The 24,108-nt window shown below is 39.9% G+C and overlaps 2 protein-coding genes across 3 annotated transcripts in view; one reads left to right on the top strand and one right to left on the bottom strand.

Annotated features, from left to right (window-relative positions):
- Positions 1–12,792, bottom strand: part of OTC (ornithine transcarbamylase) — a 28,328-nt gene extending 15,536 nt beyond the window's left edge. Inside the window, exons 1-4 of one of the 2 annotated variants that reach the window (XM_062624098.1) lie at positions 12,749–12,792; positions 7,865–8,003; positions 7,300–7,381; positions 1,168–1,255 (exon numbers count right to left, since the gene is read on the bottom strand). In XM_062624098.1, the coding sequence (XP_062480082.1) occupies positions 1,168–1,255; positions 7,300–7,381; positions 7,865–7,984 (290 nt within the window). In that variant the 5' untranslated portion in view covers positions 7,985–8,003; positions 12,749–12,792. Of the gene's footprint in view, positions 1–1,167; positions 1,256–7,299; positions 7,382–7,864; positions 8,004–10,571; positions 10,850–12,748 lie in introns of those variants that run through there. The other variant, XM_062624097.1, reaches the window with a different exon arrangement.
- Positions 12,793–13,079: 287 nt separating this feature from the next.
- RPGR (retinitis pigmentosa GTPase regulator) overlaps positions 13,080–24,108 on the top strand; it is a 39,836-nt gene continuing 28,807 nt past the window's right edge. The window contains exons 1-3 of the mRNA XM_062624096.1: positions 13,080–13,266; positions 15,814–15,939; positions 21,544–21,636. Of these exons, the coding sequence (XP_062480080.1) occupies positions 13,152–13,266; positions 15,814–15,939; positions 21,544–21,636 (334 nt within the window). The 5' untranslated portion in view covers positions 13,080–13,151. The remainder of the gene's footprint in view (positions 13,267–15,813; positions 15,940–21,543; positions 21,637–24,108) is intronic.

Raw genomic sequence — 24,108 nt, 5'->3', positions numbered from 1 at the left:
TTCAAACCTCAAGAGACAGGAATTTTTACTTCCTACTGTCAACACCCATATGTATTCCACTTCAGTAGTTAAAAGCAAGAAAGGAAACTTTAAAATGTTCAAATGTTTGGTCTTTTCTTTATGTTTTCCTTGGATTTCACCACAGGGAGAACAGCAACAGAGTTCTCAGACCACCTCTTCCACTGACTGTGAAAACTGTAGTATACAGCAAAGGCAGTGGAACCTCATCTGGCTGATGAGATATTTTGAATTGTGCCTGACAAGCTTGACACTGTATGTCTTTCACAAGAATAAAAAGGACCTTTCTGAGACAACTAACCTTTCAGCAACAAGCCTGACTCAGGCTGCAAAAAGGCTGCCTAGAAAGCAGCACAATAATGAGGATGGATGAGTCTTTAACACATGGGAGTGCTATGTTCTGCCTACTTTCTGCAACACTGGAGAGAATCCACCAGATAAAAAGCCTGAGCTCAGTTCTTCCCTGTTATGGCGATGAGGATAGTTTGCTAGCTACCCATCCTTACATGCATGTGGGAATGGGCATGAATAAGATCTTCTAAGGGTCCCTATAGAACAACGCCATAGCCCAGCCTCCAGTCCTGACAGTGGGTACAGCTGTGGAAGAGGGCACATGAAATCATAAATTGCCTGCAAAGTGTTGATGCTGCTGAAACAGGGGGATGAGAGTGGCCTTCAGTGCAGCCTGTCACAGCAGATAGGGTAAGACCCATCAGCAGCTGCCCTAACTAGGATAAATAAAGTCCTTGCTTCTTGATTTTGCTTTTTTATTTGCCAGTGAGCTGTACTTCTAGTTCCATGAGGAGCAACAGAACTAGAAGGTTCTAGTCTTGTTTGAATATATGTGCTGTCATCAGTGGAACTATACTACTGAGGAACATAAAATGTTTCTGTTTGTGTGACTGTCACTCTCATTAGCACTCTATATGCCAAATTTGATAAAAATATTTCTCATTTTGGAGAGCTGAAGTGGCTGTGAGGGTACTGAGCTACACATTTTGTGAACTGATCTGTAAAAATTTAAGAAATGTGAAGTGCCTTCTGACATTATCCAGAATGAAAATACTAGCTTCCAACATTCTATAAGACAGGTTTCAGCCTGATAAACTACCAAATGCATCGTCATTAATCAACTGATGTTTTACCAACCTTGCTGTATCTGTGAAACTCTCATTAGTGCCCAGATGTATGTCTTGTGTTGTAAGGAAGGCAGGATGTCCTCCAAGTAGAGCAAATCCTACAGTGAGGACAAATAAAAAAAAGAAATTAAATACCAGAACATCTTATTTACATCCAAGATCCAAAAAATCTTTTTCATGTAAAAGACATTTACAGCAATAAAAGTAAAACTCAGCAGGGTATCCAGATGTTTCAAACACTTGAAGTCTGACGACAAGACACAAATAAATGCATTTTGGAATAAAATCACACAAATGTGATGCTTTGCTGAAATCCTAAGGCATGAGTTCTGATCTGTGTTCATAGGAACAGTCATTCAAGCTGAAAGGCTAGGTATTGCCAGAAGCATCACTGTGGGTCCCTGTTAAGAGCTAGGTAATCCATTCATCATGCTGAATTTCTACTTCAAGGGGCTTAGCATTCTAGAAGGGCCATCTGAGTCACTAGGTGTAATCCCACATCCTTGCAAGAAGCTTCAAGTACTGTCACTCAGATAGAAAATCTGAAGTTCCTTTACATACTGTAACAAACTTGAGCTTGGTCACAAATGACCAAGTGCCTTAAAAATGATAATGTGACAGAGAGAAAAGGAAAGATCTTAGTCACTGCCAGCACCCCTCCACACTCCAATAGATAGGAATTTACAAGGTGAGCCAAGTAACTGGATGGATAAGGTCTGAAGAATTGTCCTGAACAGGAAGCCATGGAAAGACCTGTGCATCATTTAAGAATATAAAACACTTCTGGGGAACTTAAAAGGTGTCTGGACAGTATTTTGGATAAAGACAAATTACATGCTAAGGGCAGCTCTCAGGCTCTCTTCTGCCTGATTTCCATTGCACTACCGCTAAAAAGCTACCACAAGCAACCAGCTGACAGAGGCGGCTTTTCCTTCAGCAGCACTTGAGTCTCCCTGCTTTTCCTTGGGTTAAGTCTAAAGCCTCTGTCCACTGAATCTCAGTGTAAAGTCCATCATGGCTACTTAGAGGATGGTGCTTGAAGGGGGGGGCTGTTTTATGAACTGTATCATATGATTTAGCATAAACCTAGCACTGGACACGGGTCCTACAACTGGGGACATACAAAGCGTAGGGTTTGAACTGGGTTGTAGGCAGCCCTGTGAGGCATTTTCTGCACACTGGGTAAGATGTTCTGCATAAGAACAACTCCCTTCTAGTAGAGAAATTGTCAGGGAGATCTTGCTGTGTCACTAACATCCATGGTGGAGGAAATTTCCAGAGAATCTCGGTACGGATAAACCAACCTTTTTGAGACAACGTGATGGGGGAGTATTTTATTGCGACAAAAATCCAGAAGGAAGCCCATCCTTTTTTCATTGCCAGGAAGAAAAAGGCTGCATATAGCACAGAAGAGCAAAGACACTCACACCCTTCTATCAAAGTATGATCTCTTGGACGTGGTTGTAGCCATTAGATGGCACTGCAGACAGCTCCAGTACTGCAGCTTTAAGATGAGGTTTGAGCAGGTCTGTCAAAGAATAAAAAGTTGATCCTACAGCTACTCTTCAAATAAGGATTAAACCAGGAGTGAATACTGAAACCTTTCATGGATAAAACTAAGCAACTAGGTTCAGGTGGCAGGATGGGGCCCCACAACTGGGCCCCTGACAGAGGGCAGCCCTTATTAACTTCCATTCCATGGGGGCAGCAGGGTTGAAGTGGGGTTTTCCACTGGCATCAGTTCAGCAAGTCTCCAGACTTCAAAATGCAATAGGTAAAAATAATACCGGCAAATCATTGGCTTTTTTTCTCCCTCCATTTCCTTAAAAGTCAGATTAAAATTGATGGTGTTCCAGCCCCGACCTGAAGGGCAAATCTCTGCTCTATCCAGCCAGTGTATACCCATTTTATTGAATGGGGATGATTTTACTTTCCCTTTGTCAAAATTAAGGATTGCTCCAAATCTTAACAAGATCAGAGTCAGACCCAACAAACTTTTTAAGAATGAAGCATCATTTATTCTATTTTTTTTTCTGTTAGAAAAAAACTATATGTTTCCTGGTTGCTTTGCCCTCACTGATTATTCAGAATCTTTTTTGTAGTAAGGCAAAAAAAAGTTTAGGTTTCCTCAAATAGTTTCTCTGCCTCTCTGCAGCTCAGAAACAAGCACTGTATTTATAGGAATGCATGTGCAAACTGTCGCCTAGACATGACAGCCTATCTATGCAGTGCAAGTTTTTAAGGAATCCTTTTAAGGATTTCCTCCTCAAGGACGAAATCTGGTTTGTCAGAACTTTTTCCATCCATCTTCTTGTGAGTTTTTTTGAAGCCATATACAATTATGTCAGTGATTTATCTCCCCAAGATACACACAATACAACAGCTCTGCATTTTAGGCTTCTAAATACATATATTTGGTAGATGTTTCACAGTACAGGCAGGCTCCCATGGACATGTTCTGTTTTCTATAAATGATGCTCAGGTAGAAGAGGAATCTGGTCATTTATTCAGAACTGCCAGATGTCAGGCAGCCCAGTCAGAGCCACCACCTGGAGCCTGTGTATATAGCACAGTCTTAATGTGTTGGGCTTTTTGCTTTTGAACTGGCCATCTGTGCAGGGCCTGGGATCGTATTTCCATCCAAAACTTTCCATCTGGAAATACAGGAGCTCTGTGCTCTAGCTTTGTATATAGTTGCAGAGACAGAATCTTTGCTTTAGATTCTTTCATCTGACTATCGGTAGAAAGAAAAAAAGTGATGACTTTTGAAGATATGCAGGCACCCATTCAGCAAATACACACATGCTGAAGGGCTGTGTTAAAGTGGAGGATCTAATCCTCCCTGTTGTCACAAGCTGGTCATATCCAAAGCCACATGCTAAGTGTTTATATGAATATTGATATCCTCAACAAACTCTATTAAATGTTCATACTGCAGAGCCAGAATAGTTTATTATCTCATGACCAGACTTCTCACAACTGTTAGTTTTCAAAAAAGGACAGTTTTATGTCTCAGGCTGTGGCACATTGTTGAGTCCACTCTTTCACATAGGATACAAGTGCTGTACAGACATAAGTTAAATCTTTATTCCAAGCCATCCCTGCTACACTGTGGGGCCAAAGTGAATCCTCCAGTGCACACACTGGATACACAGTAGAGGGGCTGCCGCACCTTCACCAAAAGACATTCACAGCCATCTTCTCAAACTCAAGGAAGGATCCTTTTTTATATTGCAAGGCATCTGAATTTGTTAGTTTCCTCACTGCCTGCCAGGACTTACAATTTCTTGTATGTTCCAGTGCACAGCAAAAGAAGGCATACAGAGCTTTTCTCCCTGTATTGCTTCCTCTCCATTTCTACTCTGTGACATATTGTCTTCGTTCAGCATCTGTGAAATGTTTCGATTTGTTTATGATTTGTTCACTAAAACATAACTGCAACTGTATATTTTAAGAGTAACAGTGACAATCAGAAACTTTACACTAAAGTTGTAACAAAACCAGGGCATTCAACTTTATGCCATGCCCAAGGATGTTTACTTTACAAGTAATATATGACCATGTGCAATACCTTTGTTTTAAAAAGTACACAAGATTTTATGCAGAATGGGTATGGGATTCTGACTGCAAACAGATGACATTTTCTACTACAATAGCAAAGATGTCACATTTTCCTATATAATAGCCAGGGATAGCAATAAATCTAGTAGGCTCCACAAAACTGGATTTGTCAAATACTCTATGGAAGTTACTTGTGTTCTTCATTAAACTCACAACACCTTTACACTTGGAAATAGTAAAACAATATGGTTTTCAGAAACATGTATTAGAACAAGATTGTATCTGTTCAAGAGAGTAAAGGGGTAATGAATTATACCACAAGAAGCTGCACATTATTCAGTACAGTTGCAATGTCATCAGGATAAACATTTTGGAGCATAGTATGTTGGAAAAGCGGCAAACATCAACTATTCTCTTACAATGCATTCCAAATTCATGTTTTTATACTCTTTGATCAATCTTGGCTACTGGGAGAAGTGCTCAAAGACTGGAAAAAAGCAAATGTCACCCCTATCTTCAAGAAGGCAAGAAGGGGCACCCAGAGTATTACAGGTCAGTCAGCCTCACCTTGATTCCTGGAAAGGCAATGAAGCAGCCAATCCTGAACACCACTTCCAGGCAGATTAGGGACAAGAAAATCATTGGGAGTAATCAGCATGTCTTCACCAAGGGGGAGTCATGCTTGACCTACCTGATAAACTTCTATGATGAAATGACTGGCCAGGTAGATTAGAGGAGAGCAGTGGGTATTATCTTCCTGAACTTTGTTATGGCCCTTGACACTGCCTCCCATAACAATCTCTTAGACACTGCACAGAGCAGATTTTGTAATCAGTGCTTTCCAAGCCTCTAATCCTTCAAAATGAAAACCACTGAATTGCATTTAGTTGTTCCTGAGAGTTGCAAAGTTTGTTTAGATTAATCTCATCACCAGAACCTTGTCCCATAAGTGACCTCTTTCAAGATGCTGAAGGTGCAATGGGTGGGAAACGCTATTTGAGAAGACTCAGGTATCTTATAAATAAGCACTTCAATGTCCACTTTCACTGGACGTTAGAAAATTGGTATTAAATTAGCTTACTTTGCTAAAAGAAATACATGTGGTCCTATATTTGTTTTGAGGTAGAAATTCCAAGGGAGAAGTCATGTATGTTAAAAAGCAGCTGAAATGTACAGAGTTTCTATGGACAGAAAAAACTTGAGTCTGCCTTTGAAACAAAGTCTTAGGCTTAGGGGACTTACGACCAATTAACTGAAGGTGTGAAGTTCACGCACAGAATTCAAACTGCTCTAAACTCCCTTGTGAAAGCTCAGAAATAAATTTGGGTTATTTCACTGGGGCTTAATCCCTCTTGAATGAATTTATGTACATTAACTCCCATCCTTAAGATAATTCATTTGAACCTTCCTGAGCTTCCCCATTGCGTAAGCCTTCAAAAGCCAAGGACTAAACTATGCTTCCCTCTGAATAGAGAAGCATGAGGGATAAACAGATTCAGAGAATTTGTCATTACTTGCCCATGTACCACTATGGTAGGCAACTAGAAACTGAACTAAACCCTCTGGAATCAAAAGGGGGGTGGTCTTCATACACAGGGAATGAACAAGAAAAACCCATTCATAAATCCTGCTTATCTGGAAAAAACAGAAAGCAACATAAAGAGCAGGATCAGCAGGTAAATGGCTGTGCCAGGGGATATAAAGGCAAATTCAGACATGCTTGCAGTTAACAGATCTGCTTCTTCTTTCCATTATTTTTATCTTCTCACTCACACCTGGTAAAGAAATGTGAATATTCAACAAGTTCCCTGCCCCCTTGCTAGGGAGAAGTCAGCCTAAAGGATGCTGGGTCAATTAAAATGAGAGAAGGGCAAGCTTTTCCTTCCTTCTTCTGTCACCAGTTCATAGCTATTCCTTGCTAACATGTAAGCACATGAATGATTTCTTTCAGTGGTTCCATTGATTTCAGAACAACTACCATGTAAATAAAGCTATGTATGCGTTTCAGTGTTCACAGGACTGTATGCTAAAAGAATAATGTTCCAGTGCCCGATCCTATTAGGCTAGTACCCTGGAGTCTCCATGAAGTTATCTTCCCTTGTAGGTAATCATGTTAATTTGTTAATTCCCCCCCCCCCCCCAGTTTATATCAAGTCATTACATACTCTGAATACTCTGAAATGTGACAAAGGTAATACATAATACATAAGAAAAATATTTATTAGAGCCTGCAAAGAATTAAATTTGTGATGCTTACAAAAATAAATGTTAGGAAATGTACATCTTGCCACTACAACTAGGAGCTTATTCCAGAAATGCTTGCTTCTGCCTGTTAAATTATTTCTCATCTATCGTGTTTTGGAATGATTTGGTGAAATTTCAGTGATTTAAGCAATGAGCCTGTTACATTAATATGCAAGGTGAAACAAAATTAGCTACCGTTCTTTTCCTATTTTTGTTTTCAAACTTTGGGTTTCTCCTGAGTGTAAACTGCTAAGTACAAAATCATACAGTGTTTTCAGTACATACTCACAGTATACCATTTCATATAAAATCTGACTGTGCCAATGCTCAGATATACCTGTTTCTGCAGATAATCTTGTTCTTGTACTTCTCTTCTCAAAAATCATGGCCAAAGATTTTCCTTGCATCAAAGGCAAATACTGAAACATGAAAATTGAAGGCATTTCAATTTTATAGTTATATACAATTTACAGTGTGAAATACTTCTTTCTTTTTGTTTTTATTTCAGCATAGAAAAGTTACACAGAGGGTTTTTTTCAACCATAGCTATGTTTTCTTACCCTTCAAGGAACTTAGTATCAGTGGAAAGGTTAAAGGGAAAGAAGTAATTCTAGGGGCAAAAGCAATTGCATTTTGGCACTCAGTTTGAACCAGCATTAAGGAGAACTCTGATACTAATTTAATCCCCTGCGGCAAAGTGTCTTCCATTTCTTACATTTAGTTCTGCATGTACACCATGTGTTGATGGATGGGGTTAGCCAATAACAGGGAGTTAGCTGTGCAAAGCTGTTTAACCTTTTCACTTGCCAAGTCCTCTGAATATTTAAAGAATATTTCTGAACACTTTACAAGAAGGCTTTTTGATTTTTTTAACTGATTTACAGTTAATTAAAGCATTTTACCTCTCCTTTGCACTTTATCCTTTGCTTCAAATCTGCAGCCATCCACAGCAAATACTTCAGCTCATCTGCTGTGTAGTTCTGCAGAGTAAGGAGGTCACGACCTTTCAGATGAACATTCATTTGAGCTGGTGGCCCATACCTGTCTCAAAAGAGCAAAAAATACACACTTTTTGTCATTCAATACAGACTTGTACTCATGCTAAAGCGAATGAGCAAGAAGATGAAATATCTCCCAGTCCCTTCATTTGAACACTTCATTTCTGAAGTGGAGGAGGTGGCTGGTCTCTTCTCACAAGTAACAAGTGATAGAACAAGAGGAAATGGCATCAAGCTGCACCAGGGGAGGTTTAGACCGGATATTAGGAAAAAATTCTTCACCAAAAGGGTGGTCAGGCATTGGAACAGGCTGCCCAGGGAAGTGGTAGAATCACTGTCCCTGGAAGTGCCCTCAGTGCCATGGTTTAGTGGTGGACTTGGCAGTCCTGGGGTAACAGTTGGACTTGATGATCTTAAAGGTCTTTTCTGATCTAGTTGATTCTATGATTCTATGACCCAGCTGGATCAGCCTGATGGACTGTGGCAGTTTAAGTAACTTTTATTGTCAGACTGACACATGATGCCACTATGCACTATATTGATCAGCACCATAACAGTGTCTGAAATAGTATTATAAACTGTACATTAAATGTAGTTTCTTTTGCCTTCTGATATGCAGATGACTTGACTGCGTGCTGCCTGTCAAATAAACCCGAATGCATAAAGACATTCAAGGCATGGTGAAACAGCTTATGTATAGACTGCAAAGTTGTTCTTTGGGGTCACAGGATATGAGGCACAGATCTTGGTGCTCTTTCTCCCTCCTTCCTTAGTGCTTTGTAGATGAGCAGGCACTTGCTATCCCCACCAATACATTTCTATAAATGTTTATGAAATCTCTTCATTACACTGGGGAAGAAAGTAAAAGAAAATCAACAAAATGGCCATGTGCTCTAGTCCTTAGCACACAAGAGAAGTTCTGGCCATGTGCACTGTGTTTATTCAGTGTATTCTGGCTGCCAGCCAGATTTAGGACTTCAGAATCACATGGCATTCGATTTTAATAATCACCCATAGAAGTTACAAGATCAAATTTCCTCTAGCTTAGACATGATGTGTTAATGAAAGTCACATCCAAGCCCTGTCTGTTCATTGGTCTTTGCTCTATTGAGAAGTGGACTGAGAAATATCCACTACTAATTTCTGCACTGGCAGATAGTGAAGCAGTAAAATTGGTTACCCAGAGAGGATTTGGAATTACAATCCGCGGAGATTTTCAAGACATGAGTAAGAAAAGATATATAGCAGAAAGCAGGACTAGAGGTCTGCTCCTGACCACTGAGTTCCCATGATGATTCTGTTTTATTGCTATGACCTTCAAGAAATGCATTCCCTTCCCTGTTGCCCACATTCTCTGAAAGAGGGGCAGAAGTGGACAAATAAATTCCAGAGAAGGAGCATGAGACAACATACCAAAGTTAAAATGTAACAGGCAGAACTGAAAAGTCAAGCAGTTGGCTTACTCCTTTCTTAGCAGGGACAGCAATTACTTTGGACTATTAAAACAGGCTGATAGATCCTAGGTTATCCTGCAGTATCAGCCACAGTGTGCTGAACTTGTAATACTCATAGACAGTGGTGATAGCTTATGCCGACATTATGATATAACGCTAAAACCCCCTAAAAATAACAAACAACATTATGTGAGGAGCTTAACAAATTGGATGAGTTTATTTGAAAACCAGATTTACTGCGATTGTTTTACAAACTTGCTTTTCTATCACTTCCGCTTACCAGAGAAAGTTCCCATTGATTGCCAGCAGTGAAAATCCAAAATCCATTAAAAAATTATTACCCAGGTTTCAGGACCACTTTAAAACTGTTGCAAATAAATCACAGAACTCAGAAAACATTTGTTTTTCTTCTGATGCATTGTAGAAATGATAAATAAAAATGACTTACTGCATATTAGGATTCCTGTGATTATGAAATTCACACGTACTGCTTTCTAGCACTAATAATTTGTTACATAATGCTGTTAATGTTCTTACTGACACTGACATGAAAACACAGGGAGATGTGGAATTAAGTTTAACCTGATTCTGGAGATGTGACAAGCATGAGAAGCAGCTCACTGAAACACTGTGATACATCTGCTCTTCTTCAGGCACAGGGGATAGGCAGCTGAAGAAGGAACCAGAAGTCAGGTCACAGAGCCAGGTCTACATGGTTAACTGTGAACCTCATCTCACATCATGCTTTTCCTGCAGGTCTCCAGTGTATACAGAGACAAGAAAAAAAAAAACCAAAACCAAAGCAGAGATTCACCCTGCAGCTCCAAGGAGAGAACTTCCCTCCCAGTACTGACCATGACGACTATCTAAATGCATAAGAATATCCTGTATACTTTATTTGGATAGTTATTTATTGATTACAGTACCTGCAGAGTAGATAGAAATTAGCAGTATTTCACAAACAATAAAAGGGAAAATCCATCTCCTGAACATGTAGAGCTTGTTGCCTTGAGAAGTAAAAGAGCACTAAAAATGCAGAAAAAAAAACCATGGCTTTTTCTGAAAATCTCACTCCTTCATAAGATTCATCTGGTTTTGTCTCCAGGTTTCTGACTAAATATCACTGGACACCAGACAAAACTAAAGGATAAGCTTACCAAAACTGTCGCAGCCACTGCCTGCTGGTCATTGTTAGTTTTGCAGCACTGAATAAGTTCTTCACACTTAACAGCATCTTCCGTTCGTGTTAGACTTCTCTCAGTCCCACAGATAAAGTTAAGAGAAGCAAAGGCGTTTGAAACAGAGAGCAAGCTGCACTGCTGTGCAGACAAGACAAAATCAAGAACCAAAGTCTTTGCTTTTCTTGACCCAGCCAGGGCTGGTGGGGGCTGACACTGAAGCTTTTCCTTGGTCAAACTCTACAGATAAAGACTTCTCACAGACCTGCAGTCTGTGCTCTTTTCAGTGGGCCCATCATATCATACCTGTGTCAACACCATTTCAAGGCAATTTCATGTTTGCTAAATATTTGTACAGGAGCATGTGCTAGTGCAAAAAATGCAGCATGCAGCACAAGCAGGGTGGCTCACCTGGGGATGGGACCATGACCGTGGAGGCTCCCTGGCCCTAATACGGCTTGTGCAGGGACTGATGGACCTGCACTGAGCCAAAACTGGGGTCCTGGGCCCATGGGTGTGGGGCTGGGGAGGGCCATTAAGGCTTATTCGTGTCTGTAGGGCCCTGACAAAGTAGAGACAGGCTAAATAAAAACTGTGTGTTTTCCTGGGGTGTTTTTTGGACCAAGTTTTCAGTTGTGCTGTAATAGCATTAAACAGCCTTCAGTAAGGTCCAGAAACTTAAATACTGCAACCTGCATACCTCTTTACTTTAAATTGCCTGCTATATAATCTGATGTTGGTCAAGTGCTAAATACTAAAGTGAGTCCATTTAAGTTTCTACCTTCACACAGAATTGTCAGATAAGATTTTATGCCACCTGCACTGTAGATAGTTTGAAATATGGCCATTTCTTTCTCATAGTAATGAGGAAGTAGAAGGACCTCTGTGTAAGGAAAGGCATACTTGTGTAAATCAAGGTGATGGCACATCTGTCAGAGAAGGTGATATGTTGAAATTGCAATATGAAGATCGTATAACTAAAACACGGAGTCTCTCTTCCCCAGAGAAACTGACGTGAAAAAGTCATGCAGAGTGATAACTCTTGGTGGGATTTGTTCAGGACCCCTGACCGCTCATGCCAAACCAACTCAGATGCTTGAAAAAGGCAGCCTTGCCAGCCTTTCTCATTCAGACTCCACTGAGTGGTGTCCAATAAAGAATTCCATGAGCTCAGCATCTAGCCATTTGCAGACACTGCTGGTAACTCTGTCCTTTCCCATTCATTCCTTGTTCAAGGATCTCACCAGGTCAGCAACCATACCAGCAGAGATCTGTCCCACTTTGTGAGGTGGCTCCCATCTCTCAGACAGATGTTGATCCTCAAGAAGGATTCAACAGACAGAATCCCGGATCCTGCTGCAGACACCTTCCCATCAGTCTTCCTAATTGCTTTGTAACTCATTTATATTCTTGGCAACCACAGTGTCTGGTAACTACAATCTCAGTCATCACTTCGTAGAACAATGTTGAGTTTTATTTTGAACAGCTTTTGCTGGATATCTTCTCACTCCAGACTTAGGAAAAACAAGTAAGAAAGCTTCAGAGGGGTATTGGGGTTCAAAGAGACTAAAGGATACCTCATCTTGTGCACCAATAACTGTATTGATTAAACTCTGCATAAACAAGGCTTAAATCAGTTGTCCAGGCTGCCAGCTGCAGCCTCTGTTGCAGTACATCATCTTGAAAGCAAGACCTTCTTCTTTCAGCATATCTGAAACGCACAGAAATAGCAAGAAATTAAATCTATAACTAACCATGGAGATTTCTTGGGGGGGGGGGGGGGGAGAACGACACACAACAGAAAACCTCAGTTTGGGACTGCACATTAAATACAGATTCATAGAATGGTTTGGGCTGAAAGGAGCCTTAAAGCTCACTCAGTTCCAACCCCCTGCCACGGGGCAAGGACACCTCCCACTAGACCAAGGAGTTAAAAGGCTACAAAGCACCTGGACCTGTGCCGGTGGGGTCTGCAGAACTGCCATTACCAAAGCGCCCCTGGATGGGTGGATGATTGAATGCCTTCTTGTGCACCCGATCAGAAGACTTTACACTGACATCCTGGTGAGATACCATCAAACAGAGGGAACTTGTCTTTTAGGACAGAAGGCTCCCTGTGGTGACAAAATGAAGTTTCCAATCTACGTTCTGTTCACCCGGCTGAGGCAGGGCAGCCCCTCCACACACCCAGCGGAGAAAGCAGAGGAATGGCTTGGCAGAGCTCCGGCGCGAGAAGGCTGTCCGAGAGTCGGAGGTAGGGACAGGCTACAGAGGAGGAACACGGGAACGATGCTGAGGTACGCAGGGAAGGTGCTCGGGAAGGAAAGCTGGAGATACGACTCCAGGTAATTCCTCCCCCGTCAGCAGCCGTGAGCCCAGCCTGGTGTGCTGCGGCCGGTTCGTGCTCCCCGTACGTGCAGGGAACAGGGGCAAGCTACAGCCGGCCCTGTGGAACGTAAGATGTCGGGAACATCAGGCTCCCGGCGACGGCCCCATCGCTGGCCGCTAGGGGGCAATCACGACAACCCCGGCCGGGCTGCCTCCCCATGGCAGCTCTCTATGGCCGTTGCCTGTGGCACGGCGTCTGTTTACTTCCGGCAGCCGCCGTGCATGGGGCGCCTGCCGCCTGCTGCTATGGCCGAGCTCGTTGAGGAGGACGAGCTGCCGGTGCCCGGTGAGTGCTGCCGGGGCCTCACAGGGACGGAGCTGCGGGCAGGGGTGCGGCGGTCCCCTCCTGCTTACTCCACCGCTGCGGCGATGGGCGCCATGAGCGGCCGCTTCTCTACCCCGGCGTGCGGCCCCGGCCCCTGGTCGCGGTGCTCTGTCCTTCGCAGCCGCTCCCCTCTCCCTCCGTTCTGCGAGCGCCGGTCCAGAGTGTTCCGTACTCTGTCGTGAGAGACTGGAAGGGCAGCCTTGCTGGCGTCAGCGGCAGGGTGTAGCGGTGCGGTGTGAAGCAAACGGGGCTTTTCCAGTTAATAAGTTTTGGTCCGTGGTTGGACAACCAGTAATTGTTAAATGTTTGCTCGGTGCCGAGACTGCAAAACCCTCATTTACCGTAGAGCCGCAGAATGGGCTGGGTTGGAAAGGACCTTAAGGTCATCCAGTTCCAGCCCCACTGCCCCAGGCAGGGGCACCTCACACTAGACCAGGTTGCTCAAAGGCCCCTTCTGTGGGATTTAATTTTATGAATTGGTAGGATTTAATTTCCCAACTGACTGCTTAGGCTTCAGTTATGAAATGAATGAGAGATGAAGTATGTTTGTGAGTTGTCTGCTCTTTGTATACACTAAACTAATAGTACGTAAATATTTTCATGCTAGTTCTGCTGAAAGAAAAATAAATTGACCAGAGAGCTCTGCTTTGGCATGAGTGCTCTGAAATCTAGTACATCTAGAGAGGTACTAAACACAGTTTTATACGTCTGCTGAACCTGATGCATAAAATAACATCTTGCAAATACGGGGAGCTTTTGCATTAAAGAATCATTTCAAAGTAAGCATCAAAATCACAGTTTCTTAAGAGAGGGCTTTCTTGGAGCTGGGATGCACACTATTGATGAGATTTGTATTGAAAGTAAATATGTGAAGATGTTTCAATGTTACTATGTGATTTCATATAAGCAGTCTAGTGTTACTGTGCATATTTGTGTTAACATAACTTCACGTTAACAAAAAGTATACAAGGAAAAGGTTTGGGTTTTTTGTTTTATTTTCCTAAAAACTATTCTATGCTTGAAGCACAAGGTTTGACATTTTAAAGTAGGAGGTCTAATTGGGCTTTGCCTCATTTTTTTGCCTGGTTTTGGGCAAGTTATTTAGCGTATAAATTCATTCATTATCATCTAGAATTAGTATTTTCTGTGTTGAGCCACATGATTGACCAAAAGGTGAATGAATATTTAACATTCTGTGTTTTGAAACAACATCGCTGACACTGAGAAAACTGGGCAGATTGGAAGGGCAAAAGAGGGCAAAAGAGCTGTATTTTGGGGTGGTTTTGTTTGGATGTTTTAGATTATGGTCTTATGATCAAAGGCAGTTATGCCAACCCATGTTTTGAAGGCAGAGAGTTTTGATTTTAGGGGGCCGTTTTTAGAGCAAATGTGTCTCTTCAGGTGGATGGTGAAGAGTGGTCAGTTTGGAGCCTGTCACGTCTTTACAGTGTGTGTCTGTCTGTCTCTCTCCCTCTCTTTCCCCTCCAATTTGAAAAACCTGTGTGAATTCAAGTATAAATGTGAGACCTCTTTGCCTTGACCAGCTTTCAGGATGAGAGTTTTATTTTACTTTCTGAGGGCAGTTATCCTCTTTCCTCTTTTGTTTTTCTTTCTTTTACACACCTGTAGTTGTTCTTAGAGGGTAGTGATAAAGTGCATGAGTGGATGTTAAATTATTGAACGCAATATACCAGCAACACTATTTATTCGATTAGGAAATTTATGAAGACTAAGAAGTATCAGAAGGACTAAAAAGGTGAGCCTGAAAATGAAGTAGTCTTGATAAAATGGAATAGAATAAAACACTTCAGCAGGGTTTTTTTGTGTCATGGTTTAAGTCCTGACAGTAACTGAGAACCACTCAGCTGCAGGCTCACTTCCCTCACTTTCTTCCTTCCCCCCTGCTCCCGGAGGGATGGGGAGGAAAATCGAAAGAATGTAACTCCCACGGGTTGAGATAGGAGCAGTCCAGTAACTAAGGTATAACACAAACCCAGTACTGCTGCCACCAATAATAATAATGATAAGGGAAATAACAAGGGAAGAGAATACAACCGCTCACCACCCGCTGACCGATACCCAGCCACACCCAAGCTGTGCTTCTGGGTAACTGCCCCCAGTTTATATACTGGGCATGACATGCTGTGGTATGGAATACCTCTTTGGCTAGTTTGGGTCAAGTGTCCTGTTTCTGCTTCCTCCCGGCTTCCCCTCCTTCCTGGCAAGAGCAGGAGACTCACAAAGTCCTTGGTCAGAGTAAACATTACTGAGCAGCAACTACAAACATCAGTGTTATCAGCGCTGTTCCCAGGCTGAAAGTCAGAAACGCAGCACTGCACCAGCTACCAAGAAGGAGAAAAATGACTGCTGCTGCTGAACCCAGGACATTTTGTAAAAATAAAAAGATAGGAAACTAAAATTAATTGAATTAATAGGAAATTACCATTTCAAAATGTATGAGGCAAAATTTGTTTTCACTAAAACTGACATTATCTTTTTGTGGTTTAGAATCAGGTGCTGTTTTCACATTTGGAAAAAGCAAATTTGCAGAAGATATTCCCAGCAAGTTCTGGTTCAAAAATGACAAGCCTGTACTTATATCATGTGGAGATGAACACACCGCTATTGTTACAGGTCAGTATTGAAAATGGAGTGTATGATGAAAGGTTATATATTTGTACAGCTCGGAAACTTATGATTCTTCTTTGAATCATGATGTAATACATCAAATGAGATTGTTGAGAGGAGAGAGGACTTCTCTGTGGGAACTGTTGAATGCTTTTGAAGTTAGATTGAGATCACTGAAGGTTTTCAGAAGACATACCCAAGACCTGTCATGAGGGAAGCTGTAGTAACTGAGTGTATCTCACAGCATTTAAAGGAAGCATGAATTTGTCCAGTTTGAATATTTCTTGTGAATCTGACAGTGTTTAGTAGGCAATCATAAATATAAGGGTTTATGTTGTGGTAGTAAACAGTGTTGAACACAGTCAACAAGTTCACTAGGAATCTGCCTGAAACAATAGATATTGTTGTATTTCTGAAATGAATATTATTAACTGTCAACTGAAAATAACCCTTGAAAGAGCAACTTAAAAAAAAAAAACAACTTCAGAAAATCCTACTAAAATCAGAAATAAACTGCAAAAGCATTCAGAGAAGCTCAGATGCAACACAGGGAGCAGTATTAATTTTTTTTTTATTTCTTTGAAATGGTGAAGTTTATTTTATGTGGAAGAAAATACTCTTTTGTTGATGAAATGTGTGTCGACTGTACTGACAATCAACTGCTAACAGATAAGATTTCTTATGAAATGTGTATGCATATTTTCAGGACTATTTTAAAGAAATCTATTTATTCCTCATCAATGTCCAACTGGTCACTGCTCATTAAATAATTTCTTAAGGGTTTCTTGCTAAGTTCCCAAGCAAAGTTGAAGATGCTGGATTTTTAGAATGAACTCTTTCAGGTATGATTAAAAAAGAGTACAGATTTCAGTAACTGCAGAACATCTTGAGGTGAAATGATACAATTAATTTTTCAAGCCTAACTTCATAGAAGATGAATTATCCATGAATAGTTTATTTTGAACAAAACTACATTTTTCTTGGTTTGAACCAGTTCTAGTAAACTGCCTGTTGCATAAAATTAATCATAATGTAACCTGGAGCACTGTGAAATATTCCTTTTGATTTTTTTTTTTATCCTTTTATCCTTTCATATGCCCACACCCAGTTTGAAATAACGCTGCTATAATTCTCAGTTTAGACTAGACAATCTAAACTGCCTCTTGAGTTTCCCCAGCATGTGCCTGTGCCAGCACTGTTACCCTGATCAGCCACAAGCCCCTGATTCCCATGTCATTGTAATTGTGGCCACTTACATAAAGCTTTTTAAGAAGTCAACTTGCATAGGTTTGCATTCAGCACCATTTCTCTGTCTTCCTTTGTCCCTGTTATTTTAATATATGCAGCATGTTTCCAAAATACCTCTAGCTGGCCTTTGCGGAGGTAGTGTGCACATGTCACCAGGGAAACTTCTAGATAATCAGATCTTTATTTTCTCAAAGCTTTTGAGGAGAAGGAGCTGTAGAAGCACGAGTACAAAATTTCCTTGGTACCGAAAGATTTTCTGGGACATTGCAACGTAGAGGCAAAGTTGAGGGTAAAATACTGATCAACGATGAATGAAGGTGGAGAAACTGCAGAAGTCATACAAAAAAGTGAAGAAGGAAAATAGAAAATCTTTATCCCTCATTTGTTCTTCACACCTGTGCATGACCGTGTGCACCTCGCATTTCTGCTGTTAGATGGAGTTGGATGATACAGTGGAATTACAGTCCTTGGTGAATGACATTGGACTGCAGTTGCCTGGAATAAAAGCTTCAGAAGTGCATGCCAGTAATGAGTTTACTGAGAAGGGTACAGACCTTGTGGGAAACCAGGAGCTTCTTGAAATCCACCTGAATCTGACATGGAAGAGGTAAAAGACAAGCATTACTGAAGAAGGAAAATTATCTGAAGCAGGTGTGTGTTAATGCATGCTTCATTGTATTTTCAGTCTTTGTTTGCAGGTCACAAAATTCCCCCCTTCATTTTTTTTTTTTTTTCCCAGAGGTAGTGGGATCTACATATGCAGAGAACCATGGAAATACAAGGTAGTTTCAAATCTAATAGAAAAATACCAGATTTGCACTAATGTCTCAATGATTGTAAGTAAAACAATCACTCAAACGGATACAAAATGTTATTAGAGCTGGTTTGGGGCAGGAGAAACAGATACATCTAGCACTGAATCTTGACTGAATTCAAATAAAGGTAATATATAGGAACTAATATTTAGCATTTAAACAAAATATTCATAGATTTTTCAGATACTTCTTTCATTTTACCCAGCACCAGTGTTCCCATATGACTTTTAGAAATAAAAGTGTAGAGTAAATATAAAACACTATAGCTTTCCAGGTCAGGACTTAAGAGTTCAAAATTCTATTTGCATACTGTGGCTGTATGTTGGAATAGAGAAGACCACTGAGTTACTTGCTGACTTGGAGTTGGCTTGCTGAGTTAGTTGGAAAACCATTTCCTGCTCCAATTTTGGTGTTTAGGATTGAAATTTGTGTTTGCTTATTTATCTGCTCTCTACCATTAGCACAATCATCATTAAAATGTTCAAGCAGGAATTTTTTTTAAGCAGTTGCCTTCTTTATTTCTTTAACATAGTCATGAGCAGTATATCTTCCAACATCACCTGGAATTTGTAATAATGTTTCTTCCCCCATTTGTATGTTTTTTGGCCCAAGAATACTGACAGTCCACTTCCTGCATCTTCTATAACTCAAAGCTTTGGAAAGCAATTCATTCTATTGAGAGTTGGTGTGAAATAAGTGATGTTGCACATGTTTTTAAGAATCTACTCCCAATACCTTTCTATTAATTTTCTTTTCTTGATTAGAATATCCTAGGCAGCTTACCCACATTTGAGGAGAGAGACTAATCCTACTCAAAAGGGGGAAAATGGCAACGACAGAAGACATTTCTGGGCTCAGAGCTCTGGAGAGAATTGAAGCCCCAGCACAAGAGGGTAGAAGGAAAGAAACAAGTATAAAGTTTTAAAGTAGGAATGAAAAGAGGTGCATATGTAACCACAACAAGATAGTATGCTTATAATTTCACATTTTGTAAGGCATTAAATATTCAGTAATTTACACCAAAGAGACACTGGAATCTTTCCAGGTCTTTGGACAGCAGATTCCTTCTATTCTTTCTGCTTACCAACCAGCCATCAGAGCATCTTTTACATCAACTGTGAGGGGAGAATGAGAAAGATTAGTACACTTTTGTGTTCATCTTTGATATGTGTAGGAGCGAGCAACATGCTTCAGTGTTTTTGTTTGTGTGATTCTAGACGTCCTAGGTGTGACTTTTTATTGCTCAATAAAGCTTTTGAGAATATCACAACTTGCCTAACAAATCTGATGTCAGTCTTGTTTTCATGAGTTGTATTTGAATTGTATATGAATTTCAAATGAAATGTTAACATATTTTATTGCAAAAATAGCATAAATAAATAAATTATGGTTCCTGGCATTTGATACTCTGTCCAAAATATTACCTCTTACGTTTTCTTTAGATACAGCTTTTCAATAGAATCTTGTACTAAGTGCTCAAAGTCTGTATATTGTCTCCCCTTTTATTTCCCTTCAACTCTAATATAATTTAGAAAGCAGGGTGGGGGAATCTGTAGAATGTACCTTTAAACATGGGTAGTAGGAGTACTTGGCTGCCTGCTATTATCATACCCTACTGTGATACATGGAAACCCCGTTTGTCATGCTCCCCTGGTTTATGAAGCACTACTAAAGGCATTCATTCAGTAGCTGGGAAATACCAGCTGAAATCCTCAGCATGCACTGCCTGGGAATTTAAAGACTGGTGGAAAAAACAGCAGGTTATAGGATGGAAGGCATGACTTGTTAGAATTTTGAATGGATAAAATAGAATATGCTTGAGTTACAGCAGCTTGGCACCATATTCCTACAGGAGTACTACTGTCCTATAAAGGCAGTTAAACGGTATAAACCAAGGATACAAGGAACCATACACTAGTATAGAATGCCATTTGCTAATAAAAATTCTTTCTGTTATGGTGTGTTTTGCTGTCAATGACAAACAGCTCTGCATGTGTTTTGATGTGATTGCATTATCAAAATAGTACAACCCTGTGAGCGTAGACTTGACCTCATACTTTCTTCCCTTCCAACCTTCTTGGAAAGACATAATATTGACATATAGTGCCATGTTCCAAAAATTGTCAAATCTAAAAATTTTGTTGGGACTTTAGATATAAGTGACTGTCAGTTGGTGGTGGTCTGTGTTTTTATTGGGTTTTTTGGTTTTGTCGGTTTGTTTGGTTGTTTTTTTTTAACTGTATGGATATAATTAAGAAAATAAAAGGATTTTTTTTTTTTTAAACAGAAGAAATATTTTTGTTATATTTTAAACATTTCAGTATCATATTTCAAAGTTTCCATAACTCACATTTGCTGGGAATTTTCACTGGGAGCCTACACCACTGAAGCACTAACAGCCATAGTATTTTGACATTGTTATGTGGAGTTGCTGTTATGCCTTGTGATCATGTGGTAATTATTGCTAGGGTGACAAAGTTTATTTGTGTGTCAGCCTTGTAATGGAGTCTAGCTCACAAAGCTCTGCAGACCTTCATCAAAAGAAAACAAACTCCTTTTAGCATTGTTAAAAGTATCGCGGATTTCATTTCTTGGGTTTTGTTTGTTTGTTTGTCTTTTGACAAATCAGTTTCATTTTGCATAGATTTCTGTTGGAGCAAGGGTTTTATCTTTGGGTGTGAACTTCAGCTTTACAAAAGATAATAGTTTAAAAAATGAAATGAAAATAATTTTAAGGTATTGTCAGTAGTCAGTTTTGGCTATCTAATTTGCATGCCTGATGATAGAAGTTTCATCTATTCATATACCATCCTGTTAACCACTGGTTGTTTGGAATTATGACAGTTCATTGAAATAGGCTTCTAGCATTGATCCTGCTGAAGATTTGTAATCTAATGTTTGCATTTAGGTTTTCAAAATTCCTGACTGCATGGTGGTTTTATGTATTCCTTCTTTATATGCAGAGTAACAAATTAATACAATTTGTGAGCACAGTTGAAAATTTATCAGAAACTGTGTTCTGTCGAGGTGCAAATTTGTAAATCATTTTGAGGGAAGTCATTTAACAGTAAAAGAAATAGCCCACAGTCTGCAAAATAAGCTGAATATTACAAATTTCTGTTTGTATTAATAATGTAGCTTTATTATTCATTCCTGTCTTTGGGAAAGAAGATGTGGGTGCTAAGTTAAATGTGCTGTTATTTTATAAGTAGGCCTATAGATACTGTGGTTTCTGATCTGCAGGGTGTGACCGAACGTACAGCATTTTATTTTCTGAAAAGCACTTTATCTGTATTGCAATTGAAGAAGAGAATGTTTGTTCTGCTTTTTGTCCCTTTTTCTGGCTGAGGATTTCTTGCTTAAACAACGCAATTACTACTTTCATGCTGAAAAATCACAAGGACGTTAACTACTGAAGAGTAATCTTTAACCTTAATTTAAAAAAGAAGTAATATATAGCATAGTGTGTGGATGCCCATCTGGTCTTGAGTGAGGTATTCAGATATTAGTATGGATTCTGACTGCTTTTTTTTTCTTTTTTTTTCAGGGAATGGTAAACTATACATGTTTGGTAGTAACAACTGGGGACAGTTAGGACTAGGATCAAAGAGCACTGTCAGCAAACCAACATGTGTTAAAGGTTTGTTTAATTTTTCAAATTTTTTTATTTTCTTTTTGCCTTTTTGAAAGAAGACCCTTGTGAAAAGGTACTTTGTAAGACGCAGTTCCAAAATAACTGGTTCTGCCTTCTTTATTCATCACATGTAGCGTGTTACTGCACAAGCTCATAAAGGTAGCTTTAAGGGATCCCTGACTGATTTTCCATTAGTTTCAGATTGTGGGACCTTTTTTCATCTGAAGATTACTTCAGATAGATAGAATCCATTTATTTTTTGAAGGCTCTCATTTTATGTAATACCTGTCTTTTCTAACAAACCACATCTGTGTTGTGACTGTGACATTAATCAACACTGATCTCTTCACTATTGTCTATATGTTAGAAATGAGAGTTCCAACAGCATTGTATAACCTTGGTATCACTTTTGTCTTATTACCATTATAAATGAAAAAAAAAATCTATAAGGAACTTTCTGGAAGTATTGCTGCATTTTTAGTAAGTATAAAGCACCCAAGAGGACAGAAAAGTTAATGTATTTGTATGAAGCAGTAAAATAAGTGCCCATATTCTTTCATGTGGTGTAAAATATGTTCTCATTGTACTGTTATCTTATTTATATTTCCTAGCTGGTTTTATCTTATCCAACAAAACTTAGTCAGTACTTTTTCTCTATCCCCTTACTTATGTCAAATTATATCTATCCTATTAACACATTTCTTTCACTGCCGACTGTTTATCATCATCTTTTCTGCCAGCAGATTGATCTGTCATCTCATTGTTAAAAACAAATTACCCTTCTTCTTCAAACTCTTTTCTTCCTGATTTAGTTTATTCTGCTGTCCTTTATCTGCTTCTCTCTCTATTTTACTTCAGATGTAGAATGCAGTTACTCTCAGGTTCACATCTTCTGTCAGCCATGTGAGAGATTTGTTCTTACTTTGGCTTAAATGGATTGGGTGTCAACTTTTGTTTTTACTGTCAAATGGCAATGGAGAATAGAAGACAAAGAGAAGATGACAGCAATTCAAACCAGAGCTGGCATCCATTGAAAAAAGCCATAAGGGGGGGTATCTTTCTTCTTGTGGCAGTAGGCAGCAGGAAAAAGACCTGAAGCTTTTCTTGCCAGCTTTCAGTCATCACCTTTGGCTTTGGGAATGCGGTTGCAAGGACACATTTCAGTTTCTGCCTGGGGCCAAATGGTTGTGCCTGCATGTTTTGGAGAAAGTATCTTTTGGGACTTGACTAGATATTAATGAAATTTGTTATGAAAAACTACAAGCAACATTATAAATATAGCATGGCTCATCAAATACAGTTGATTAGCCTAAGTGGGAAGAAGGTTAGGGAGCACAGGCTTCTCAAGAGCAGATTAGGATCATCTCTGAAATTGGAGGCAGAGTTTTGGGATAGAAAGCAGAAAATTAAGATGGAAGTGCTATGGCTCCAACCTGGTGGTAGTGGTAGGTATAGGTAGTGATAGGTATAGGATGGGATAGACAGAAACCTGCATTTGGGCAATTTTTTTTGGTCTGTGTGATAAACCAGAGACAGTTCATGCTTAAGTAGATAGATTTATTTGATAGAAGAGACTTATAATCTAATGATCTAATGTTGTGGAGATGATGAAAGTTGTTTAGGAGGGCTGAAAAAGGGATGGGAAAGGGCTGATGGTTGTTGGCTTTGTCATGAACTCATATATTGGAAAAACAGGTATGTGAAAGTAATGCTGTTTTAAAAGCATTGTATAGGGCACATGGACATAGCTGAGAGAAGATAAACTGTTGGCAACAATCAGTAATTGGGGAGAGAATGGAAAAGTTGGTGAGATTTTTCTCTTCTGTTTCTGAGGAGCTCCTGGAGTACACTTGCCGTGGGAGAAAAGGCACCTTTGTATTCTTTCTTTTTTACCAAAATAGCTTTTGATTCTTCTCACATACATTCCCAGTCTTTCACAGTGACCAGACTCCAAAGAAGCACATGCGGTGGGTGGGTGGTCACTGAGCTGAAATTGAGACAGTATGGTACATCCAAAAATTTTAGGCACTAACCCAGATAGGACTGTCTTTAGCAATTGAGTTTAGTGATCAATAGGAGGGCAGTGCAGAGCATAAATCTAGCAAAAAAAGGTAGCTGTCCGTAACAAAGGGATGGTAAGACAAAAGAATGGTATGATTTTAAAGATTTAAGGTAGTGGGAAAAGTGTAAGAGGAAGTTAAGTATAGTACTGTTAACGGAAACTGAAGACAGCTTTGATGATGCATTTTGTCCTGCAACTTGACGAGTTTTTTGAGGCGTATCCCACAAATGGTAAATTCTGGGGAATGTGTCCCTGGGATGAAGTAGCCATCATCAAGTTTAACCTGAGTGTCCACTAGAAGTTTTTAAAGTCTGTATCTGTTTTCTTGTCTTGGGGGAAGCCTGATGTAGTAAGTCATATGCTACATTCAGATGGGCAATGAATCTTGTAATCATTCTGTTGGTAAAAATATGAAA

Source organism: Pezoporus occidentalis, unplaced genomic scaffold, assembly GCF_034315485.1.
Source record: "Pezoporus occidentalis ecotype Australia unplaced genomic scaffold, CSIRO_AGI_Poc_V1 ctg261, whole genome shotgun sequence".
Classification (NCBI taxonomy): domain Eukaryota; kingdom Metazoa; phylum Chordata; class Aves; order Psittaciformes; family Psittacidae; genus Pezoporus; species Pezoporus occidentalis.
The sequence above is the reverse complement of the archived record's forward strand: the minus strand, read 5'-3'. Positions and strand labels throughout refer to the sequence as shown.